This window comes from Eschrichtius robustus, chromosome 9 (assembly GCF_028021215.1).
Source record: "Eschrichtius robustus isolate mEscRob2 chromosome 9, mEscRob2.pri, whole genome shotgun sequence".
Taxonomy (NCBI): Eukaryota; Metazoa; Chordata; class Mammalia; order Artiodactyla; family Eschrichtiidae; genus Eschrichtius; species Eschrichtius robustus.
Window position 1 is genome coordinate 7,525,242 of NC_090832.1, and position 20,935 is coordinate 7,546,176.

Consider the following 20,935-nt stretch of genomic DNA (forward strand, 5'->3'; position numbering starts at 1 on the left):
GTCCTCAGCAAATGTTAGTTATTGTTGTAATTTTTTTTTGCACCCAAAAGAAAGAGAGTGAAAAGAGGGAAGGAAAGAAGAGTAAGTGGGAAAGATGATGGGCTGGGGGCAAGGAGGGAAGCAGGAGGCAGTGTGGGGCAGCCGAGGGGGCGGGCAGTCTCCACCACTTCCCAGCATCTATTGCAGACTCCGCTCTCAAACATTTTGTAAGATCCTCCAGTCAAGGTAATGTTTGAACACTTCAGAGCACAGTGGCAATGGGCCTCCAAGAGAATAATTAACTCCATGTGATTATCTTGTTTGTGGGTGCATTTCCTCTCATGTAAGTCAATAACATCTTGGAATTGGGACGCACTGTTTTCCGGACACTGCTGGCCAGTCCCAAGATGGAACATAAGGAGGTGGTCCTTCTACTTCTTTTATTTCTGAAATCAGGTAAGACATAGAGATTTTTTTCACTTTAATCAATATATTTCTTTCCTAGCAATGTATTAAAAATAGATCCATGATGGCTTCATGTGCAACTTGTTGAATTTAGCTTTTGACTTGTGAGATTCCCAGGTCACAATCTAAGAATGAGGAAATCTTCAAGAAATGTTTCGTTTCCCTCATGGGAATACTGGAGACAAGTGGGCAGAGAAAATAATGAATGACGTTTTCAGTCTAAAAGATGGAGCCCACGTGATGGTTATTTTAGTTAGAAAAAAAATAGCCCAGATAGCTAACAACCCCAAAAGTTGTTAGTCTCTTTGCCTGGTTCTCAGTTTGGTTAATGTTGACCATTTTTGTTAAGGTGTCATATTTTTCTGACTTTCAAATGTAAACAATGAAATATCTCTGACCATATTCTTTGACCAGTCTGTGGTTGTGTTGACCTGTTCTCTGTCTGTTATGACTTAAGGAAGGCTTTCCATACATATAAGTTTGCTTCTTATGCCTGGAGAAATCACAGGCATCGATTTGCAGGATGATGTCCATACAATAATTCAGCAAATCTCCACTGAGTACCTGAGGTAGGCCGGGCACATTTTTATTCATACATGCATATGTGTGCGTCCTTTACTAAGTCCAGCTTATTTAGCTAATACCATAGGTATTGTAGTAGATTTATACCCATTTTATAGATGAGGAAATCTGTCCTTAGGAAAATCACGTTATTTGCCTATTGACCAAATGCCCAGAAACCAGGACTTTAGCCAGGGCTTTCCGAGAAGGAATCTGATGCTTCTTCTCACTTTTTCAACTTTGTTTAAACCTTTGTTAAAATATTCTAAGCATGTCTTCGTAGTTCTTTTTTTTTTTTTTTTGACAGCTTTATTGAGATATAATTCACATACTATACAATTCATCCATTTAAAGCATACAATCCAAAGGTTTTCAGTATTCAGGGTTATGCAACTATCACAATACCTTTTAGAACATTTTTATTACCCCCCAAATAAACTCCACACCCCTTAGCTGTCACCTCCAACCCCTCTTCTCCCCTCTCCCCAACCTCCATCCCCACCCAGCCCCTGGCGATCACTAATCTACTTTCTGTCTCTGATTTGCCTGTTTTGGACATTTCTTATAAGCGGAATCATACAGTATGTTAGTGGTTCTTCATATAAACAATGTATAGATACTTGAAATTCAATTTATAAGTAGCCAGATAAAATTTTACGAGCTGTACTTTAAATTAGAGTCAAATTTGAATTTAGTGGAGCCATCTATGAAATATCAAAGAAAAAACAGCAGAAGGTTGCATAAAGAGGTTTTCACGGGAAATGGCTGTGGGGAGTGGCGCAGGGGTGCACACTCTATTTTATTATTATTTTATTTTTTATTTTTTTGTGCACACTCTATTTTAGTCCATGGGAAGCGGGACCTGGAACTCTGGATACAGTGGGACACACCCAAATGTTAGAACAGACTTCTCTGCAGCAGGATTAACATACGTCTTCCCCAACCTAGGGGGAAAAAGACCTGCATAAGCTCTTTTTGAAAGGAAGGCATTTACGCTGTCTTTCCGTGGAAGTGTTTCATCTCTCCAGTGCACTGAAATGACCAGGGAGAGGAAAAAAATCTCCTTTTACAGCTGTTCTCAGTGAGAGGCGGATAAGCAGTTTGCATTTCACAAACCACAAAGTCTTTTCTTTCAAACACACAAGCATGGGTGTACATATACACACTACCGTGATTTAAAAAAAAAAAAAACCCACATTATTAATAAAATATACTTGTTTTGGTACCAATATACATCTACATTCAGCATAGAATATAAAAATACTTTTGTTACTAAAAAAATTTGTCTAATATTTCTTGGTCAATAAAGAAAGTGTATTACACCACATTGTCACATGATCCCTGGAATTAAAGAAAGAAATTATTGGGGGAAAACTTTTCAAAGTAAAAAGAAAAAAATTTATTCTCTTTTGGGATATTTCTTTGGTGTATCAGCTCCTAAGGTGGATCTCGGCAGCTATATGCTATGAAACATACTAACATAACATAATTAAAGGGTGATAAAAGTGGAAATTTTCTTGTTTTGATATCATTTACACCCCAGCCTGCTCTACTTTCTAAGAACTCTTCAGAAGATCTAATTTCAGTCTTTATAGGATATACTTTATAGAGTTCTTGTGTTTGTTTTTAAAGTCACATCCTGATCTATAGAATTTACCAAAGCACAACTCTTCCTGGAAATGAGAGCGCAAATTGGGAGATAAATACAGGATGAAGACATGGGTATGGGTCTAACATATCTATTTCTCTATAATCTCTTGATACATGTATCAGGTGCTGTTTTGGTGTATTAAACTACATCAGTCAACTTCCTATTCAAGGATGGAACCATCCATCCTTCCAGTTTGGAGAATCTCAGGTCGAGGAAGGAAGAGCAGAGGCAGGGCTCTGGAAATAGCTTTGTCCTAATCTAGGAAAGTGCATCACGCCCTTGTGGCGTGTGTGTTTTCAGGTGGTAAGGGATGGCCCTTCTGAGAATGAAGATCTGACCCTTCATGACCCTTCCTACTAGATAATTTTCATCAGTACCCAAACATGCTCTAGAATGTCTCATCTTCAAAAATTTCTGAGAGGACCTAGAGATGATCACACTAAGTAAGTCAGACAGAGACAAATATCCTATGATATCCCTTATATGTGGAATCTAAAAAAATGATACAAATGAACTTATTTACAAAACAGAAATAGACTTACAGACATAGAAAACAAACCTCTGGTTACCAAAGGGGAAGAGGGGGGAGGGATAAATTAGGAGGTTGGGAGTAACAAATACACACTACTATATATAAAATACATAACCAACAAGGACCTACTGTATAGCACAGGGAACTCTACTCAATATCTTGTAATAACCTATAATGGAAAAGAATCTAAAAAAGAATATATATGTATAACTGAATCGCTTTGCTCTACACCTGAAAGTAACACAACATTGTAAATCAACTATATTTCAATAAAAAATAAAAAAAATTTCTGAGATTTCATATGGCCCCTAGGAAATGCTCCTTTCACAGCCAGACTTCTGAAAAGACTTGTCTTCCCATGCTGTTCCCACCGCCTCTCTTGGTCACTCTTCAACCCGCTCACCCTGGCTTTGATCTCCACCCCTCCCCTCAAAGTGGTCAAAGTTGCCAGGTTGCCTAATTCCATTTAGGCAAACTTTAGGAAACTTTGCTGTCTCCATTAAATTAACCTCTTTTAGCCCCTCACCCTATGAAAACGGCTGGTGTTCCATCCCAAAAGGATAGAGACTGAGTCTCTAGGCTTGGAATAGAGCTGCCACAGCTGTCTCAGGTGCCACATGTCTCAGGAGTACTCTTTGTAGCCTTGCGGTGGGAACATGGCTGAGGCCCCCCTGGCCACCCTCTGCAGAAGCAAGGGGGCAGAGTGACCTTCAAACAGACTCTTTGCCTCAGATTTTATGTCCGAGGAAAATCAAGGCCATTGTTTGTCTCAGGCTCTGCTGTTGTACAGTTTCCTCAGAAATGCCAGAAAGCTGTCATCATATTGGCAAAAATGATTTCTTTTTAATAAATAGTGAGGTGTCACTCTACCAAGTCCAGTACAAAAATGACCACGTATTGTGGTCAAGATTTAGTCCAGCTCTTATTTATTCTCGACATCATCAACTCATTAAAGTTTTTGTATCTTGTGGTGGAGCCATTCAGAGAATGCTTATCCCATCAGTTTAAGTGACAGGGCACAACTAAAGTTTGTACTGTAGGAAATCGAATAGTGGCCTCCAGTTTCTATTTATACCCAGGGATGGACAAATCAACATCAAAAGTTGCCCTTGGTTGTCTCTTACTGTTCCATCATGACATACAATTACTAGCAAACAGATCAAACTTTTTCTTATTTAACGTTTCATACCCATTAACGTAGTAACATGGAAGTTGTTAAATAGTTCTAATCTATTAACCTAACAATCCAGTTGATCTTTTAACATAGTGCCATCTTTTAACATAGTGCCATCTATTCATGGAACTGTTTTCCTAATTAAACATTTTTATTCACAGCCACATTCTGCTTCCAATGGAGCAGCCAGTTTTACTTCGTTGATGCAAAGAGAATAGTTTACAAATTCATGATAATTAAACAATGGTGTTGATGCATTTATCAGTTGTCCCACTTTTATCTTCCATTTGTAGGTCTCGGAGACCCCCTGGATAACTATGTAAATACCCGGGGAGCTTCCCTGTTTAGTTTGACTCGGAAGCAGCTGGTGACAGGAAGCATAGAAGAATGTGCAACAAAATGTGAGGAGGAAAGAGACTTCATTTGCAGGTATTTTCTTGGTCACTGAGCCTACACAGAAATCCTGCTGCTTGAGACGCTATTACATTGATCACGAGAAATTTGCTCAGGGATTTATCAACGAAAATAGGATTTAAGAGGAAAGAGGAATTTCTTGGGATTGGAGTTTGGAATCTGTATTTGCTCTCTGTATCTGAAACCATACGGTTTCTTGTTAATTAGTGTCCCCTTTAGAAAAATGCCCCCAAAGGAAGTTATTTATTTTTACACATGACATTGGCAGCTATTGTTCTGAGCTCTAGTTTTTAACATTACTGTCGATAAATATTTATTGAGGCTCATGTGACTGGAAGTGTCCTAGACCCTAAGGAGCCACAAAGCATTTATACAATGATCAGTACATAGGGGAAATATATATATATATATATATATATCAGTATATATGATAGATTTTTGTGTAGATACAAAAGCCAGTGCTTGCCCTTTTGAATCTGTGGTGTAGTCACAGAAACTGGATAAAATATAAAAATTTAAAAAAACCAGCCAATGCAAGACACTGATAAGTGACATAATCAATATGTGCTCTCTGAAGATTCAGAGGAAAGAACAATCCTAAGAGTTGAGATGACCAGGGAAGGCCTGGGGAGGAGGTGGGAACTGAGCTGGGCTTTGAAGGGTGAGATCTTGGTAAATACTGACCACGCGGGAGGGATTCTAGGCAGAGGGCAGCATGGCTGGGCACCTATGAGAGGGACGATGAAAGGACCAAGTCAGCTGAAGCAAAGGTTCACACAGGAGATGCGGCAGGAAAGGAAGCCACGGACGGCTTTGATGCCAGGCTCAACATCCATGCAGGACTGAGGTACAGGGCAGGGAGGTGTGAGGGGGAAGGGGGTAGAATGCAGAGACATAGGCAAGGGGAAGTTACAGGAGTCCACGTGGACCCTCTCAGGAATGGGTTTAAAGCACTCAGTTGCTTCTTTCCAGCACAAAGCAAATATTCTGGCACTTCATTAAGAAAACTAGTGAAGAAAGAATAAAGCAGTTGAAACAGAGGGGGAAAAAAAAAAAAGAAAATTTGGAGGGGGAGAAGGTAAAGGTAGAAGAAAACAAGAGTAGCTACCATATTGCTGCATCCTTTGACGATACTTCATTGATACAGTGCCAAGTTGAATTGGAAGTAACAAATTCTGAGCTCCTTGATTCATCAAGAGAGTCATCTTTAGTCTCTTCCTTATTAATAAAACTTTGCTTTCCTTAAATAAAGGAAAAGAGTTGTGTTTTCTGATTCTCTTCTGCAGGGCATTCCAGTATCACAGTAAAGAGCAACAATGTGTGATAATGGCTGAAAACAGCAAGTTTTCCCCAGTCCTTAGGATGAGGGATGTCGTTTTATTTGAGAAGAGAAGTACGTACAATGTTTTCTTCCTTCTCCCCATTCCCCTCCCCCTTCCCTCCCCCAGCCCGTTTAATATGTGTAATTTATCAGACCAGCGAATGGAGGCGCTATGGTGTAGTGAAATTGAATTTGGAGTCAGAAGATTTGGCCACTAACCCACTACGTCAACCTGCATATATGACTTCACCTTTTAAGTTTCATTTCTCTTGGTTTAAAAACGAAGGGATTGGATTTACAAAATCACTTCCACCTCTATGACCCTGAAAATAAGATACTGAAAATTTTATTTTATTTTTAAGGAGAAGAGGGAGAGTCTACAGGTTTCTTATGATCTTGGTTTTTTGTTCTGCAGGGACCACTGTCCTTGGTCTGAAGCCTGGAGAAATAGCAAAACTGAGGTGTTTTCAATCTGCAGTAACATTTGAATAGAGAAAATATCTTTATTTTTACTCTTACATGTTCCACTTTTTTTCAGTCATGGTCTGTATTTCCCTTAGACTCTGGAATGGTATCTTTTAAAAATGTGCAGAAGTTGCAGTTCCTTTTCCATAGTTTCCTTGAAAACTCTAGATCTTTCGTTGTTTAGGATCACGGGTGGCCTAGATTCCTACGGAAGTTGCATGACTTCTAAGATGTGTAAAAGTTCATTAAGTCTGTACGAAGATTTAAGTGAATAATGATGCTTTCAAAACTATTTCCTATTCTCTGTTGCTGGCGAGGTATTAAGACTATTTTGATAACAATTTTGCTCTCCAAATATTCTGTATCACAGGTATTGAGCTCAACCAGAAACATCCTATTTCACTGATTCTTGACAATGGCTTACAATGTTCTAGTTTCCCCACAAAACTCTAAATAAGATTTTGAGAAGTGTTTTTTTAGGTTAGGATTCTATCTACACGTTGGTTCATCTTCTTAGGTTTAATTATCTGTGCGTCTGCTATACACACTTCCAACCCACTGTTTAGCTCTAATCCTTGAGTCTAAAGTGCAGATTAAATCTAAAGTTTATCTGTTGACGTTACTAGTTCTTACAAATAGTAAAGGAAGAGATATATGGGATTACCCACTGTCCGTCAGATTTTTAAAAAGGCTGGTGGGATACTCTCTGCAAAATGCTAACATTTAAACATGTCCTTTGTAAATTGTTAACCAGAAGGACCATGGGGGTGACCGCTAGGCTTAGTTTGGATAGTTGAAGAGTTGGCTGTTTTCAAGGTGATGGAAAGGAGCAAAAGGTTATATAAACTCTGGCGGGTACATACAAATAAAAGAGAGGTAAAAAGTCAAAAGTCAGTCATTTTTTGGTGCTTGTTTCTTTACTGTGGAATATTGACCCACTGTTAAATTACCTGCCAGGGTTTTTCTGGGAATGGTCAGTGTCAAATTAGTTACATCTCTACTTTTGCCACCGTGGCCACTGCTGCCACTTGGGTCTAAGCCGCCATCATCACTGGCTGTGCCACCGCAGCGGCTGGTCTGTAACTTCTCTGCTTCAAACCTTTAGTGCCCTAGAAGACAATCGAAATACCAATTGCTGTAGGGCCCTGCATTATTTAAGCCTACCTCATGTGCTGGGCTTATACCTGCCCCTCCTCCAGCAGGGCAAGCACACACCTCTTCGTCCTGGACCCTCCTCTGTTCTTCCGGCTCCTTCTCATCTCCCAAATTTCAGCTCAAGCATCACCTCCTTTGAAAAGTCTCCCCTGACCCCTGGCCTCCAAAGTACCTTGAGTTTACCTTTTTGATAAGTGTAATACATCTACTATAATAATATATCTCAATGAAGATAGATCTGCAATCTTTATATAGAGCGTTGAGTTTAAAGCAGTAGCTGCTATAGGTGTGTTAGAAGTCCTTTCCCCAGACAATTGATTGATTAATTTAAAAACTTGGCTAAAGTGGGAAATCATAAAACATGACACAAATATACCTTAAATATTTTATATTTTCATCGAAAATGGAAGCTTACATTGGCACCTTTTGATGTGAAGCAGAGGCTTTTTTTCTTTGAACCTGGGGCAGCCAACAGGAGTTATCTGGTGCATTTCTTGCATAAACCACACTCTAGTGACTTGTCTATGATAATTAATGTCCTTCTCTTTGAAGTCGAGCAGGTCTAGAGACATCTACCAATCAATCTCTCTGTAAAATTCTTTTATATTTTTATGATTCCTCGCCCTTCAAACTCATATCAACTATTTGAATGGATTGCTCTCAGTGGATTTGATGACAATTTTTTTTTTTTTTTTGATGACAATTTTTAAAACTATTCAACTCGAGTCCTGCTACCTGCAGGACAGGCCAATAAATCAAGAGATGATTTGCTGGGACAAGGAATAGAGACTTTATTCAGAAAGCCAGCCAACCAAGAAGATGGTGGACTAGTGTCCCAAAGAACCATCTTCCCTGATTAGAATTCAGGCTTCTTTTATACTAAAAGGGGAGGGGGTGAGGTTGGTTGCTGCAGACTTCTTGGTGTAGGAATCCTTTGCTCTTGCAGCTGGCCACATAAGTCCCGTCACAATGTACCTATAAACCTCCAACGAGATAAGTGTTATTCTCTGTTCTGCAACCTTTGGTCTCTATATGAATGGAAAAGTGTTATACCTTTAGAGGTCAGAGCCTTGAGAATGCGCTATCCTATATATTTCAGGCTATAGGCAACATTCTTAACTTGTAGCAAAAGCAACAGAATACAAAAGTTAAAGAAACAGGTCCAATATGGAGTCAGATTTGTTCTTCCCTACTACACCATGGGTTCCATTTCTCTTTTTTTGCCTGTTCCTCACTACTCTTTCCTACTGAGAGTTTGTAATGGAACAAGAGGCAACAAAGCATTGTGCAGAGATGGGTGTTGGCCTTATTCCAGCCTTACAGATTTGTTGCAGGGATTATGATGAAAAAATGTAAAGAAGCTGGCACCGAGCCCTGCACTTGGCAGGTGCTCAATCAACAATAGCTATTGTTTGGGACTGACATATATACATTAACATGTATGAAATAGATAACTAATAAGAACCTGCTGTATAAAAAAATAAATAAAATTAAATTAAAAAATTAACTATTCAACTCTTTCAAGTCCTTGAAACCATTCAACTTAATTTTTAAAAAAGCTCCATTTTTCCCCCAATTCATTTCTCAGTTTAGATCATCTGTAATCAAATAGAGCTGTATAAAACGTTTTGGAAATAAAGCAACTGACTCTTGGTAAGCATATAACCCAACTGGTAGGAACAGAGTGGGTGGGCACACCCGAAAGTGGCCTGCCAGCCACAGATGCCCACCCTGCCAGGTGGGCACCTGGCAGCGTGTTTTAAAGGCAGGATGGGGCCCCCTGGGCAACTGGTGCGTTGGTTAAGTGGAGGCTGGTTGAGAGCATCTTCTGTAAACATTGAAAGTAGACCACAGTCATATCACACTGTTTGGCATTTTTTCATATTTAAAATACTACTGGGACCTTCCAAAAGTAGAAGTGGCTTGGATCTCTTTCAACCTCTGAAAACCTGCTGCCCACCTTGTGAAGAAGCCCCCGTCCCCTTTCCCATCCACTTTCTCATGATGCTATTTATTTTCTCTGTTACATGTGTCACCACAAGGTTGTCTATTTCACAGTCTGTGTTCTTGATTACTTTCTGTAACCGGCCCCCCTGACTCCACTGGAATGTAAGCTCCATGAGGGCAGAGCCTGTGCGGTTCCTACTCTTGGCGTTTCCAGCATCCCCAGCACCCAGCATCTGCCCGGCACATGGAGGGGCGGTAGTTTTGAGTAAAGGAATCAATGCCCCACATGGCTTAGTTAACTGTAACTCTTACACAGATGTAAAAGACTGTCCTTTTAGATAGTGGGCAATGGTGTCTTTTCTCTCAATGTGTTCAAGTAGTGCAGGACTTCTTCATGATTTTTCTTGTTGTGAAAGTGTTTGACCACTGTTTGGACTTCCTTGCAGTGTATCTTTCAGAGTGCAAGACTGGAAATGGGAAGAACTACAGGGGGACCATGGCCAAAACAAAAAGTGGTGTTGCCTGTCAAAAATGGAGTGACAATTCTCCACACACACCCAAGTAAGACTTTCTCTTTTGTCTCCGTGTTCACCTCTTATACTCAGAATGATTCCATTACTTCTGACTCAAACCATAACATGTGACTAGCAGGTATGGGGAGAACCTTCTTGATGCTGGGGCAGAACCGTTCGATTATTTATGGAATAAAAGCAGAAAATGGCTGCTTTCCATTCATTCTTGCGTATATGCTTTTCTGGAAGACTGAGAACAATAGAAAAGAACTATAAAACCATGAATTCTAGGCTGATCTGAGAAAAGACCAAAGATGACTATGCTTAGAACTGAATTAGTCTAAATCAAACACACCATGTGTTCACCTCAACACTGTGAAAAACAGATTATCTTGCAACTTGCCTATTATTTATTTTAGTGTCTTCCTTTTTGTGCTTTGCCCAATATGGTATTAGGTGGATTAAGTTCTCATTAACAATGCTTATCAAGTGGGAATTTAGTGTCTATGACCCTTCCCCCTCCCCTATCCAAACAAATTGCCTTTATGCATCCCTATGAGATGGGCAGGTCTCATATTCCCAGCACATTAAGGCTTATTGAGGTTAAAATGATTAAACCAAATGGCCAAATAATGGAATGTCAAGGGCCTTAGAGATAATATAGGCCATCTCTACCCCAGCAGATGAGGAAACTGAGATCCTGGGGGTATCAAATCTACCAAAAACAGGTACATAGAAGAACCAGAAACAAGAGCTACCATTTCAGATTCTAAGTCTTAGGTTTTTGTTTTTGTTTTTGTTTTTAATTTATTTTTGGCTGCGTCGGGTCTTAGTCAAGGCACGCAGGATCTTTGTTGAGGCATGCGGGATCTTTTGTTGAGGTGCACGGGCTTCTCTCTGGTTGTGGCATCTGGGTTTTTTCTCTTCTCTAGTTGTGGCGTGCAGGCTCCAGGGCTCTGTAGTTGTGGCACACGGGCTTAGTTGCCCCACAGCATGTGGGATCTTAGTTCCCTGACCAGGGATCGAACCTGCATCCACTGCATTGCAAGGCAGATTCTTTACCACTGGATCACCAGGGAAGTCCCAAGTCTTAGGTTTTTAATCTAATTTCTTATCGCTACATAGCAACTCATCTCTGAAAATGATCTTCACTCCATCCTCCCAGTCTCCCATTAATTCTGGATGCAACTCAGAGAGGATGTGGAATTTGGCATCAGACAGATCTGACTTTAACCCCTTGAGATACTACTTATTAACTGCTCAAACTTAGGCAAGATTTGATTTGTTTCACATGGCTGTGCCTCAGTTTTCTCATCTGTAAAATGGGAATAATAACACCTTCCTGATAGGGATTTTTGTTAAGACTACATTAGAGAATGTATAGAGAAATTTCAGTGTAATACCTTGTGCAGAGTTCACACAGACAAAAGGGTGTTAACTTCTATTACTTTTACAGAGAGAAGGGCAACTGACAAAAGCAGGTGTTAGGAATGCATCGTGAATTTGGCAGGCTTTTGAGGGCTTTGTATTTCTACTGTGCATAAAGACACTTTGGCTCTACTTCCAGGACTTGGCTGTCCACATAGTAATAATAGTAATAGTAGCTACTCTACTGAAGCAGGCTATCAGCAGAGACACTGAAAACTGGGTGACACAAATGCTATAGAACATAGCCGAAATGCATTTGGATGACACAACCTCGAATCACAGATGGGAAAGAGAGGGTGTCTTATCCTGCCTTGCTGATAACATGCTGATTTTAAAAATATAGTCAAAGGGGTTCTTTTTCATCCTCCACAGCTTTTCACCTGAAAAATATCCTTTCGCGGGATTGGAGGAGAACTACTGCAGGAACCCAGACAATGATAAGATGGGACCTTGGTGCTACACCACAGATCCAGGCACGAGATACGACTACTGCGACATTCCTGAATGTGAAGGTCAGGGGTGGCTCTAGAAAATGCTTTCTTATCTGCCCTTCGTCTGTGGAGTAATTTGCTGTAAATCAATTTTCTACAGGGATATTAATAACCAGTCAGTGCTGTGTTTGACAGAATCAAGTAATACATGACCTCTTGGAAAGGACCAATTTTGCATATTTTCCATTATTGATCTAAATTATTTTTATTAAAATGTACTTCAACAGGGACTAATATAAAACTAGATATAAACTCTAGATGCAAACTTCTCATGCTTAAAGCTCTGACACAGTCTAAAGCCAAAAACATATTTGCAATTAAATCATTAAAATAAAACCACAAAATCAATACAATTCAAATACACAATATTAATTTAACATGGTAGACTTTGTTGTTTCATTGAAACCAAGCAATGAACTAGTTTTTAAGTCAGGATTCTATTGTTTTAATGGACCAATCAATTTAATAGTGCACCTCAAAAGTCAATGCTAAAGATTTAAAACATCCTATTGAAAAATGTTCATTTCACATTTCCTGCTACATTTATTGGTGCCATGGGGGAATGAACAAGGGTGAGATATGTGAAACCACATGGATAGTGTATGTACCATGTGAAGGCTCACTTCCCCATCACTTTGTCTATTCCAACCATGGGGATCCTTTACTTGTACACTATGTTATGAGGTCATTTGGCCCTTCACTGACATGAGAGCATCATTTTTGCATCAAGTCTGCTTCTGTTTTCCTTATTACCCCATAAAAATTAAAGTCTTATATTACTTTGCTGCACCTTGTTCTTTCAAGTATTCCAAAGTTTCCATTTTTAAGTGATGTAAGAAAGAAAAACAGCCAGTTATGCTTCTCAATAATATAAAAACAGAAGCACTGTCCCTTTAGGTGAATATTGTTCCCGCGTGAGGTCATGAACACAAGCAAAAACCCTAGCACTAAAATCCTGAGAGGGTGCTGGCTTATTTGGCAGTTATCCATATGCTCAGAATAATTTCATAGAAATTTTTAAAGACCGCTATTGGAATGGGGACCCCAAATATTAAAAAATTCTAGTAGAGAACTTACAGACTCCTGAGATTATGTGCAACCTCTCCCCCGCCCCCTTCCCACCCACCAAGGACCACACATCCCACTTTGAAGACATGGAATTATGGAGTTTCTGGATTTGGTCAAGACTATAAGAGTTGAGAAGGTATTAACCAAAATATACTAATTTTACCATTTGAAAAAGAGAATGACGTTTTAGATTGTATTAGAAAATTAAGCCTTTATTGCCAATTTTGTGGCCAAGTGATTGTTGGAAAAGTACATCGAACAAGTGGCAAAGGTATCAGACATTTCTAGTGGGATTCTAGTTTTTACTCCATTTTGCTTCATCCATTTCAGTTTCTTTCTTCCTTTCCTTCTTGTCCGTTCTGCCCAGATGAATGTATGCATTGCAGTGGAGAAAATTATGAGGGCAAAATTTCCAAGACCGTGTCTGGACTTGATTGCCAGGCCTGGGATTCTCAGAGCCCACATGCTCATGGATACATTCCTGCCAAGTAAGCCTCACTGGGAGTGGAATTAGATGTTTATAACTCTGCAGTGTTATGGGTAATTTAATGTTATTTAGATATTTTAGCATTCCTCAAAAAGTGAACATACCTGATGTTTTTGAATTTCAAAATATGAATCTTCCCACATGACTGCAAATGAAAGATACATTCTTACTACTCAAAATGTGGTCCATGGGAGAGTGATATCATCTGAGAGTTTGTTAGAAATGCAGAATCTCAGACCCACTGAATCTGAATTTGCCTTATAACCAGATTCCCGGCTAATTCGTAGGCGCATAAAAATTTAAGAAAAACAGATATATCTCACTTGTGTATTTTCCAAATATTTCCCTCTTCTCTTTCTTCCTTTCCTTTTCCTTCACACTGATGAGATTCAAGGCTTCCTAGCCTATGATCTGTGGATGGGCTTTAGGGCTTTGTGAACCCCTCAACATTTTATGTGTATTTATATCAGTACATTTTTCTGGGGTTGAGGATTCCTAACTTTCACTAACCTCTCAAAGGGGATCATGAATCTATAATAGAAATAAGAGTCCCTGACTTAGAAAGTAATGATTAGTTCTAGAGTACAATGTTCTACATCTTCTAATTAATTGTACTTAGTTGTACACATTAATTGTACACATTAAAAAAAATTTTAAAAAAATTGTACACATTAATTGTACTTAAAACACCTCCCTCTCTGTAGCTGCTTCGGTCTTTCTCTTCTTTCTATGATGACTGTAGCATTATAATGGGGCTTATAAAAACTTATAGGCAAAGAGACTAAGTCACATATTTCAGTATAGAAAACAGTTCCACTGAATTTCTGTACCTTCCATTCCAAATAGCTATCTTAAAACACAGTTGTTGCCATTTTCCTTTCCCTATTGTATTCCAAAGAAGAAATACAGTAAAGCCTCAAGGCTCAGAATTGGGTAAATTTACTTTCAGGAAACTGGGTAAATTTACTTTCAGGAAAGCAATCCTGCAAGAGGATTGCTTAAGCCACTGCTGGTTGCTCTGTCCATCCTGACTAAGCATTTACAGTCTCAGGAAGGGACGTGAAATGAGCCCAGAGGGGCACGAGGCGTGGCGTGCATCTCACAGTCTCAGTCACTGGGTCCCTGTTGTTGAGGGGACTCTCTGGCCTGCACACAGGAGCATAGCTTATCCGTCTCAGTTTCTACAAGCTCAAAGGCTAGCAGGACCAGAACCGGGTAGATCAGAAGGACCATTCCTTTAAACTATGAAGACACCAACTTCTAGGCTGCACTGTTTACTAGATGACTATCTCTAGCCAGTAAGTACTTTGCGTTTTAAAAATTGCTATTATTTGCAGCTGAATAATTGGAGTTGGCTTACGTCGGTTTTCCAGATGGCCAAAATGATAAAGTTGATCCCATTCTATGATTTTTGCACATGTAAACTGTTAGAAAAACAATCCTTAGAATACTCGGCTAATGTTTCTTATGAGATTGTCATCCCACTGAGAATAACCTTCATCCAGTCACCTCCTTGGGTACCTGACTGTGCCTAGCACACAGCAGGTGCTCAATATTTGCTCATTTGAAATGATTCTCATCCGTGGATGTAAATGTTCAGTGCTGTTAAAATCCTTCTTGCACATTCAGATTTCCAAACAAGAATCTGAAGATGAATTACTGTCGTAACCCTGATGGGGAGCCCCGCCCATGGTGTTTCACCACCGATCCCAGCAAACGCTGGGAATTCTGTGACATCCCGAGATGTAGTAAGTATGCTCATACCCAGTCCTCAGGGATCTTCACCTGTTCTTCTCTTGGAATCAAGAGTGCTGTGCCTGAGCGTGATGCCTGAAAATTGCCCTATAAATTCCGTGGGATGTGATTACTCTTTTAAAACAATTTATTAGTTACTGTAGGTAATTGATCAGAGTATCTAGTTACTATGGGGTTTTTTTGGTCCCATATCAGAGACTTCTGCCTTTTTTGAGTACAGATGAATGTAGGCTTTTGGGAACCATCTCTGACCCTTATGGTTCTCTAGCGCCAAAGGCAAATAAGACCCATGCCTTCTGGTACATGGATTTCATTATCAACCAGAGTTCTTTTTAACTGTAAGCAAAGAGGTGTCTCTGGATGTCCAGTTTTTCAGTATGTTCAACTTGGGAGGGAGCAGCAGGAGAAGAGAGGTCGGGGAGAAGATGAAATGGTAGACCTAGCAGGAATGAGTTGGAAAAAACAATTTTATAATATTTTCCTTCTATGAGAATCTGAAGCAAGGCACTGAACAAGGGCATCTGAGACTGTTAAATAGGACTTAGCAGGCCGTGAGGGCTGGCTTCCTGTTCTTCGCTCTGATGGTCATCCTTCGGGAGGCTGAAGTGCCTCGGTACTCTCCTTCCTTATGAACATCAGTTTCTCTTTCTGTCATCTTCTTTTATTTCTTGAGACTTTCTTTTTTTTTTAATTGAAGTATAGTGGATTTACAATATTGTGTTAGTTTTGGGTGTACAGCAAAGTGGTTTGGTTATAGATATATATATATATATATACGTATATATATATATTCTTTTTCACCCGATTCTTTTCCATTATAGTTTATTACAAGATATTGAATATAGTTCCATGTGCTATACAGTAAATTTTTGTTTACCTGTTTTATATCTGGCAGTGTGTCTTAAGAATTTCTTGACTTCTCACTGCATACCCTTTTCCTTGGAGACACTATTTTCTTTCTTCCCATGGACTGTTGTTTGGCTTTGCGGAATATTGGGGGTCAGCCAGTTATGTTTACTTAATGAATAATTTATTCTTCATAAAGGAAGTTGGATTGTTGGTACACGTGCAGATTTGGGGTAGGATGTGACACATGTTGATCCTTACTGTGTGTGGTGAGCTGAGAATATAGAGAAAACAGAATATAGAAAACAGAAAACAGAACTCCCTGGAGGAGTTCCTCATGAGATGGTCTTGGAAACATCGATTCTACCACATCAACTTCTTCTGAAAAACGATAAAAAATTTTCAAATGCCAATATCTGGGAGGATGAGTGGAAAAGAAGACAGGCTGATGCTCCCTGCATCTACCCATCCCCCATAATATCCATCTGTGACTCCTTTACTTAAAAAACATTCATTGTCATGTATTTTTCCCATTTAAGCAACACCGCCACCATCTTCTGGGCCAACATATCAGTGTCTGAAGGGAAGAGGCGAAAACTATCGAGGGACAGTGGCTGTCACCGTATCTGGGCACACCTGTCAACGCTGGGGTGATCAGACACCCCACAAGCACAACAGGACCCCAGAAAACTTTCCCTGCAGGTAAGTCTGCTCTGGTCTCTTCCCGGTCAGCTGGATGGAAAGTGAAATCCCATTGACTTTGCCTTGGTGTTAGTGACAATAGAAACCTAGGCTTACTGCATTTGGGAATGAAAACTGGTCAAGTCACATGCAAGGGAAGTGAAATTTAGCGCTGATTTTCCTAGAACACTGGTTCTCAAAATGTGGTTTCCCAGGCCAGCGGCATCAGCATTACCAGGCAATTTGTTAGAAACGCAAATTCTTAGACCCTATTGTAGATCTACTAAATCAGTAACCTCGGAGTGGGTTTCAGCAACATTTTGACATTTGTACTAAACGTACAGTAAGGCTTGAGAACATTTAAATTCCAGGGCTATGATACACGCTTTTGGAGGCAAAACAGTGTAGAAAATACCCATTGTGTTTCCAGCATACAGCACAGTGCCCAAAGCTGTGGGAAAAGACCTATTTTGCTTCATTAGACACAGCCAAGGAATATATTTCAATCATTTCACCCAAGAGAAGCATCTGTGCCATAATTCTCTGGAATCCTGCTCTGCTGAAGTTCCCACCCATTATTCAGTTTGTATAATTCTAGAGAATTAGCTGGATACATAGCCAACATCACTATTAACAAGCGTGTGTGCACTTTGTTATTTCTTTAGCCTTTTTGGAAAACCAATCTCACAGTCACTTCTTTTTCAGAAATTTGGAAGAAAACTATTGTCGTAACCCTGATGGAGAAACAGGTCCATGGTGCTATACAACCAACAGTGAAGTGAGGTGGGAATACTGCACGATACCATCCTGTGAGTCCTCTCCATTATCCGCGGAACTTTTGGATGCCCCAGGTAAGCAAGGGCAATGAGAGCTTACTGAGAGCTCCAATGCACTCTGTATTTTTCTACTCCAGTAGTAGCACAATATACAGTAGCTTTGTTTACAGTTTCATTGTGTTGTGGTCAGAGAACATGCCTTATGATTTCATCTATTTTCAATGTGTTGAGGCTTGTTTTGTGGTTCAGAATAAGGTCCTCTTGGTGACTGTTTCACATGCAGAATCTGGCTTCTGCTATTGTTGGGTAGAGTGTTCTACAAAAGCCAATTAGGTCAAGTTGGTTAGTACTGTTTAGCTCTTCTGAATCCTTACTAATTTTCTGTCTCCTGTCCTATCGCTTACTGAGAAATGAATGGTGACGTTTCCGGCTTCAGCTGTTCATGTCAGTTTTGTGTTTGCTTTATATATTCTGGAGCTCTTCGTCAGGCACAGACACACTTAGGATTGTTGTCTTTTTGAAGAAATGACCCCTTTATCATTATGTAATATCTCTCCTTGTCTCTAGAAATAGTCCTTGTTCTAAGGTCTACTTTTGCTGAAATGAATACAGCCATAAGAGCTCTATTTTTACTAGCGTTTGGATGATATATCTTTTTTTTCCTCAGTCTTTTAATTGAGATGTTTAGACTGTTTGCATTTAATGTAATTGTTAACATGGTTGGATTTAGATCTACCATCAAATTAGTTATTGCTACTTGTCCTATTTGAATTTTGTTCCTTTTTTCATCTTTCTCTGCCTTTGCATTAATTGAGTATTTTGTATTGCCTCATTACCACTGATTTTAGTATTTTTTAATGTTTACAATATACATCATTAACTTATCATATTCCACCTACAAATAATATTATTTTACCTGATGTATAATGTAAGCACCTTACAACGTTGTACTATTTCCTCCCTCCCAAAATATTGTGCTATTGTTCTCAAAGAGTTTACTTCTATTATGTTAGAAATCTCACAATAAAGTGATACTATTTTTGCCCTGAACAGTCATGTTTTAAAGCAATTATAAATTTAAAAAACTTTTATATTTACTTTCATTTATTTATTTCTACCATTTCTGCTGTGCTTCGTTTCTTTTTGTTGGTTCTCCAGTTTCCATCTGATGTCACGTTCTTCCTGTAAAACACTTAACCTGTGCCATTTCTTGTAATACAAGTCTGTTGGTGATGAGGTCTTTCAGCATTTGTATGTCAGAAAGGGTCTTTATAGTGCCTTCAATTTTAAAAAATAATTTTTGTTGGGTATAGAATTCTGGGTGGACAATTGTTTTCCCCTTTTACCACTTTAAAGATGTTACCCCATTACCTTCTGTTCTGAGTAGTTTCTGATGGAAATCTTATCTGTGTTCCTCTGTATCTAATATTTCGTTTTTCTCTGGTTGCCTTTAAGACTTTCTCTCATCGTCAGTTTTCAGTAGTTGATTATGGTGTATCTAAGTGAGTCTGTTTGTTTGTTTACTTATTTATTTATGGTATTTATCCTGCCTGAAGTGCTCTGAGCTTCTGGTGTTTGCTGATTGTTGATTTTCATTACTTTTGTAAAATTCTCAGCCACTACTGCTCAAATGTTTCTTTCCCCTGCTCTGTCTTTCTCTCTGTTTTCCTTTTTGGGACTTCAGTCACCCAAATATTAGACCATTTCATATTGCCTCATACCTCCTACATGCTTGTTCTACTTTTTTCCCCCACTGTTTTTTTCTCTTTCTCTTTGTGTGTCGGTTTAATATTTATCAATCTATTTTCAAGTTCACTGATTCTTTCCTCAGTTGTGTTTAATCTCTTGATCAGCCCATTGAAGGAATTTTTCATCTCTGATAACATGGTTTTTATTTCTAGTGTTTGCATTTTATTCTTTTTTTTTTTTTTAAAAAAAAAAAAAGAGTTTCCATCTCTGCTGAAATTCTTCACCTATCCATGCATATTGTAGTATGGTACTACAAGATCCTTCAACATATTAATCACAGTTACCTTATAATCTCAACCAGTTAGTCTCCACATCTCTGTCTGGCTCTGAGTCATCACTGAATCTGGAGCTGTTGATTGTTTACCACTCAACAGTGGCTTTTTTTCCCCTTTTTTTTTGTTTTGGTGTGTCTTATAATTTTTAATCAAATGCTGGGTATATATGTAGAGGAACAATAACTGTTGAAGCAAATATTATTTACACTTTGAAATGGGCACCCTTCTTCTTTTATCAGTATGTTATGTGGATAATTGTATTGATATAATTAGCAGATAGAAGGAACTTGGGTTTTGTTGTTGCTGCTTTTACCTTAAGTGAACCATAGGTTTCAAATCCCTGCAGTGATGGGGTGCAATCACTTTGTGCTTAGGGTAGGGTCTGGGGTGCTGAAGAGTTTTCTTAGTATTCCTAATCCCTTCTCAATTTTTAGCAATCACTGCATGCCTGCACCACAGAGGGGGGTCATGCCACACTTCTAACCTGACCCTTGTGGTAGACTACTGTTTCTTGTTACTCACTGCTAAGATTTTGGTGCAGGTAGGCATTCTCTACCTTCCTGGTTTACCCTCAGCCTTAGATAGACTCTGTGCACCTGGGTTTTGAAGGTAACGTTTCTCAGTATTCTTGCCCCTTCTTCCCATGGAGCTAAACTCTAACTTGTATGTGGCGTGGGTCTTGGGTGGAAGAGTAGCAGACTTCTGTTTTGGGCTGGTGAAGTATCCTGGCACAAGAGAATTTTCTGCCCCTCCTCCAGGGTAATAAGATTTTCGCCCTACACCTCCCCGAGAAGCAGTGGATCTTTGCCTTAGTCCTGGATGCAGGACCATTTCCTGCCCCACTCCCCAACAGCTTGAGGTTTTGGCTTTGTATAAGCAAAGAGTCTCAGGAAATGCACAGAGTTTTCATGTCTTCCTCACTGTCACCCTGTCATCACCTGCAGCTTACACCAATGAATGTGTCTCTTTCTGGAGACCTGCCCAGTTGTTCTCATGATCTCCCAGTGGAGATCCATAGAAGAGAGCTTGCACACGAGTGCAATGTCCAGTTATAAGCCCTCTGCCCTGCTTATTTTTTTTCTGAGCTTTAAATTAAATATTTACCAAAAAGTTAGGTCATTAAAGTTTTAGAATGTTATGGATCTATTGTTTTCTTTGCATGTCCATCTGCCTGCCAATATGTAAAAGAGAAGAGTGTTAGTT

At 39.4% G+C, this 20,935-nt stretch overlaps 1 protein-coding gene across 2 annotated transcripts in view; it reads left to right on the top strand.

Moving 5' to 3' along the window:
* Window positions 1–352: 352 nt before the first annotated feature.
* PLG (plasminogen) overlaps window positions 353–20,935 on the top strand; it is a 42,627-nt gene continuing 22,044 nt past the window's right edge. For both annotated transcript variants that reach the window (XM_068550786.1, XM_068550787.1), the window contains exons 1-9: window positions 353–435; window positions 4,656–4,791; window positions 6,063–6,169; window positions 10,111–10,225; window positions 11,977–12,116; window positions 13,531–13,651; window positions 15,280–15,398; window positions 16,791–16,953; window positions 17,638–17,783. In XM_068550786.1, coding sequence (XP_068406887.1) covers window positions 387–435; window positions 4,656–4,791; window positions 6,063–6,169; window positions 10,111–10,225; window positions 11,977–12,116; window positions 13,531–13,651; window positions 15,280–15,398; window positions 16,791–16,953; window positions 17,638–17,783 — 1,096 coding nt within the window. In that variant the 5' untranslated portion in view covers window positions 353–386. The remainder of the gene's footprint in view (window positions 436–4,655; window positions 4,792–6,062; window positions 6,170–10,110; window positions 10,226–11,976; window positions 12,117–13,530; window positions 13,652–15,279; window positions 15,399–16,790; window positions 16,954–17,637; window positions 17,784–20,935) is intronic.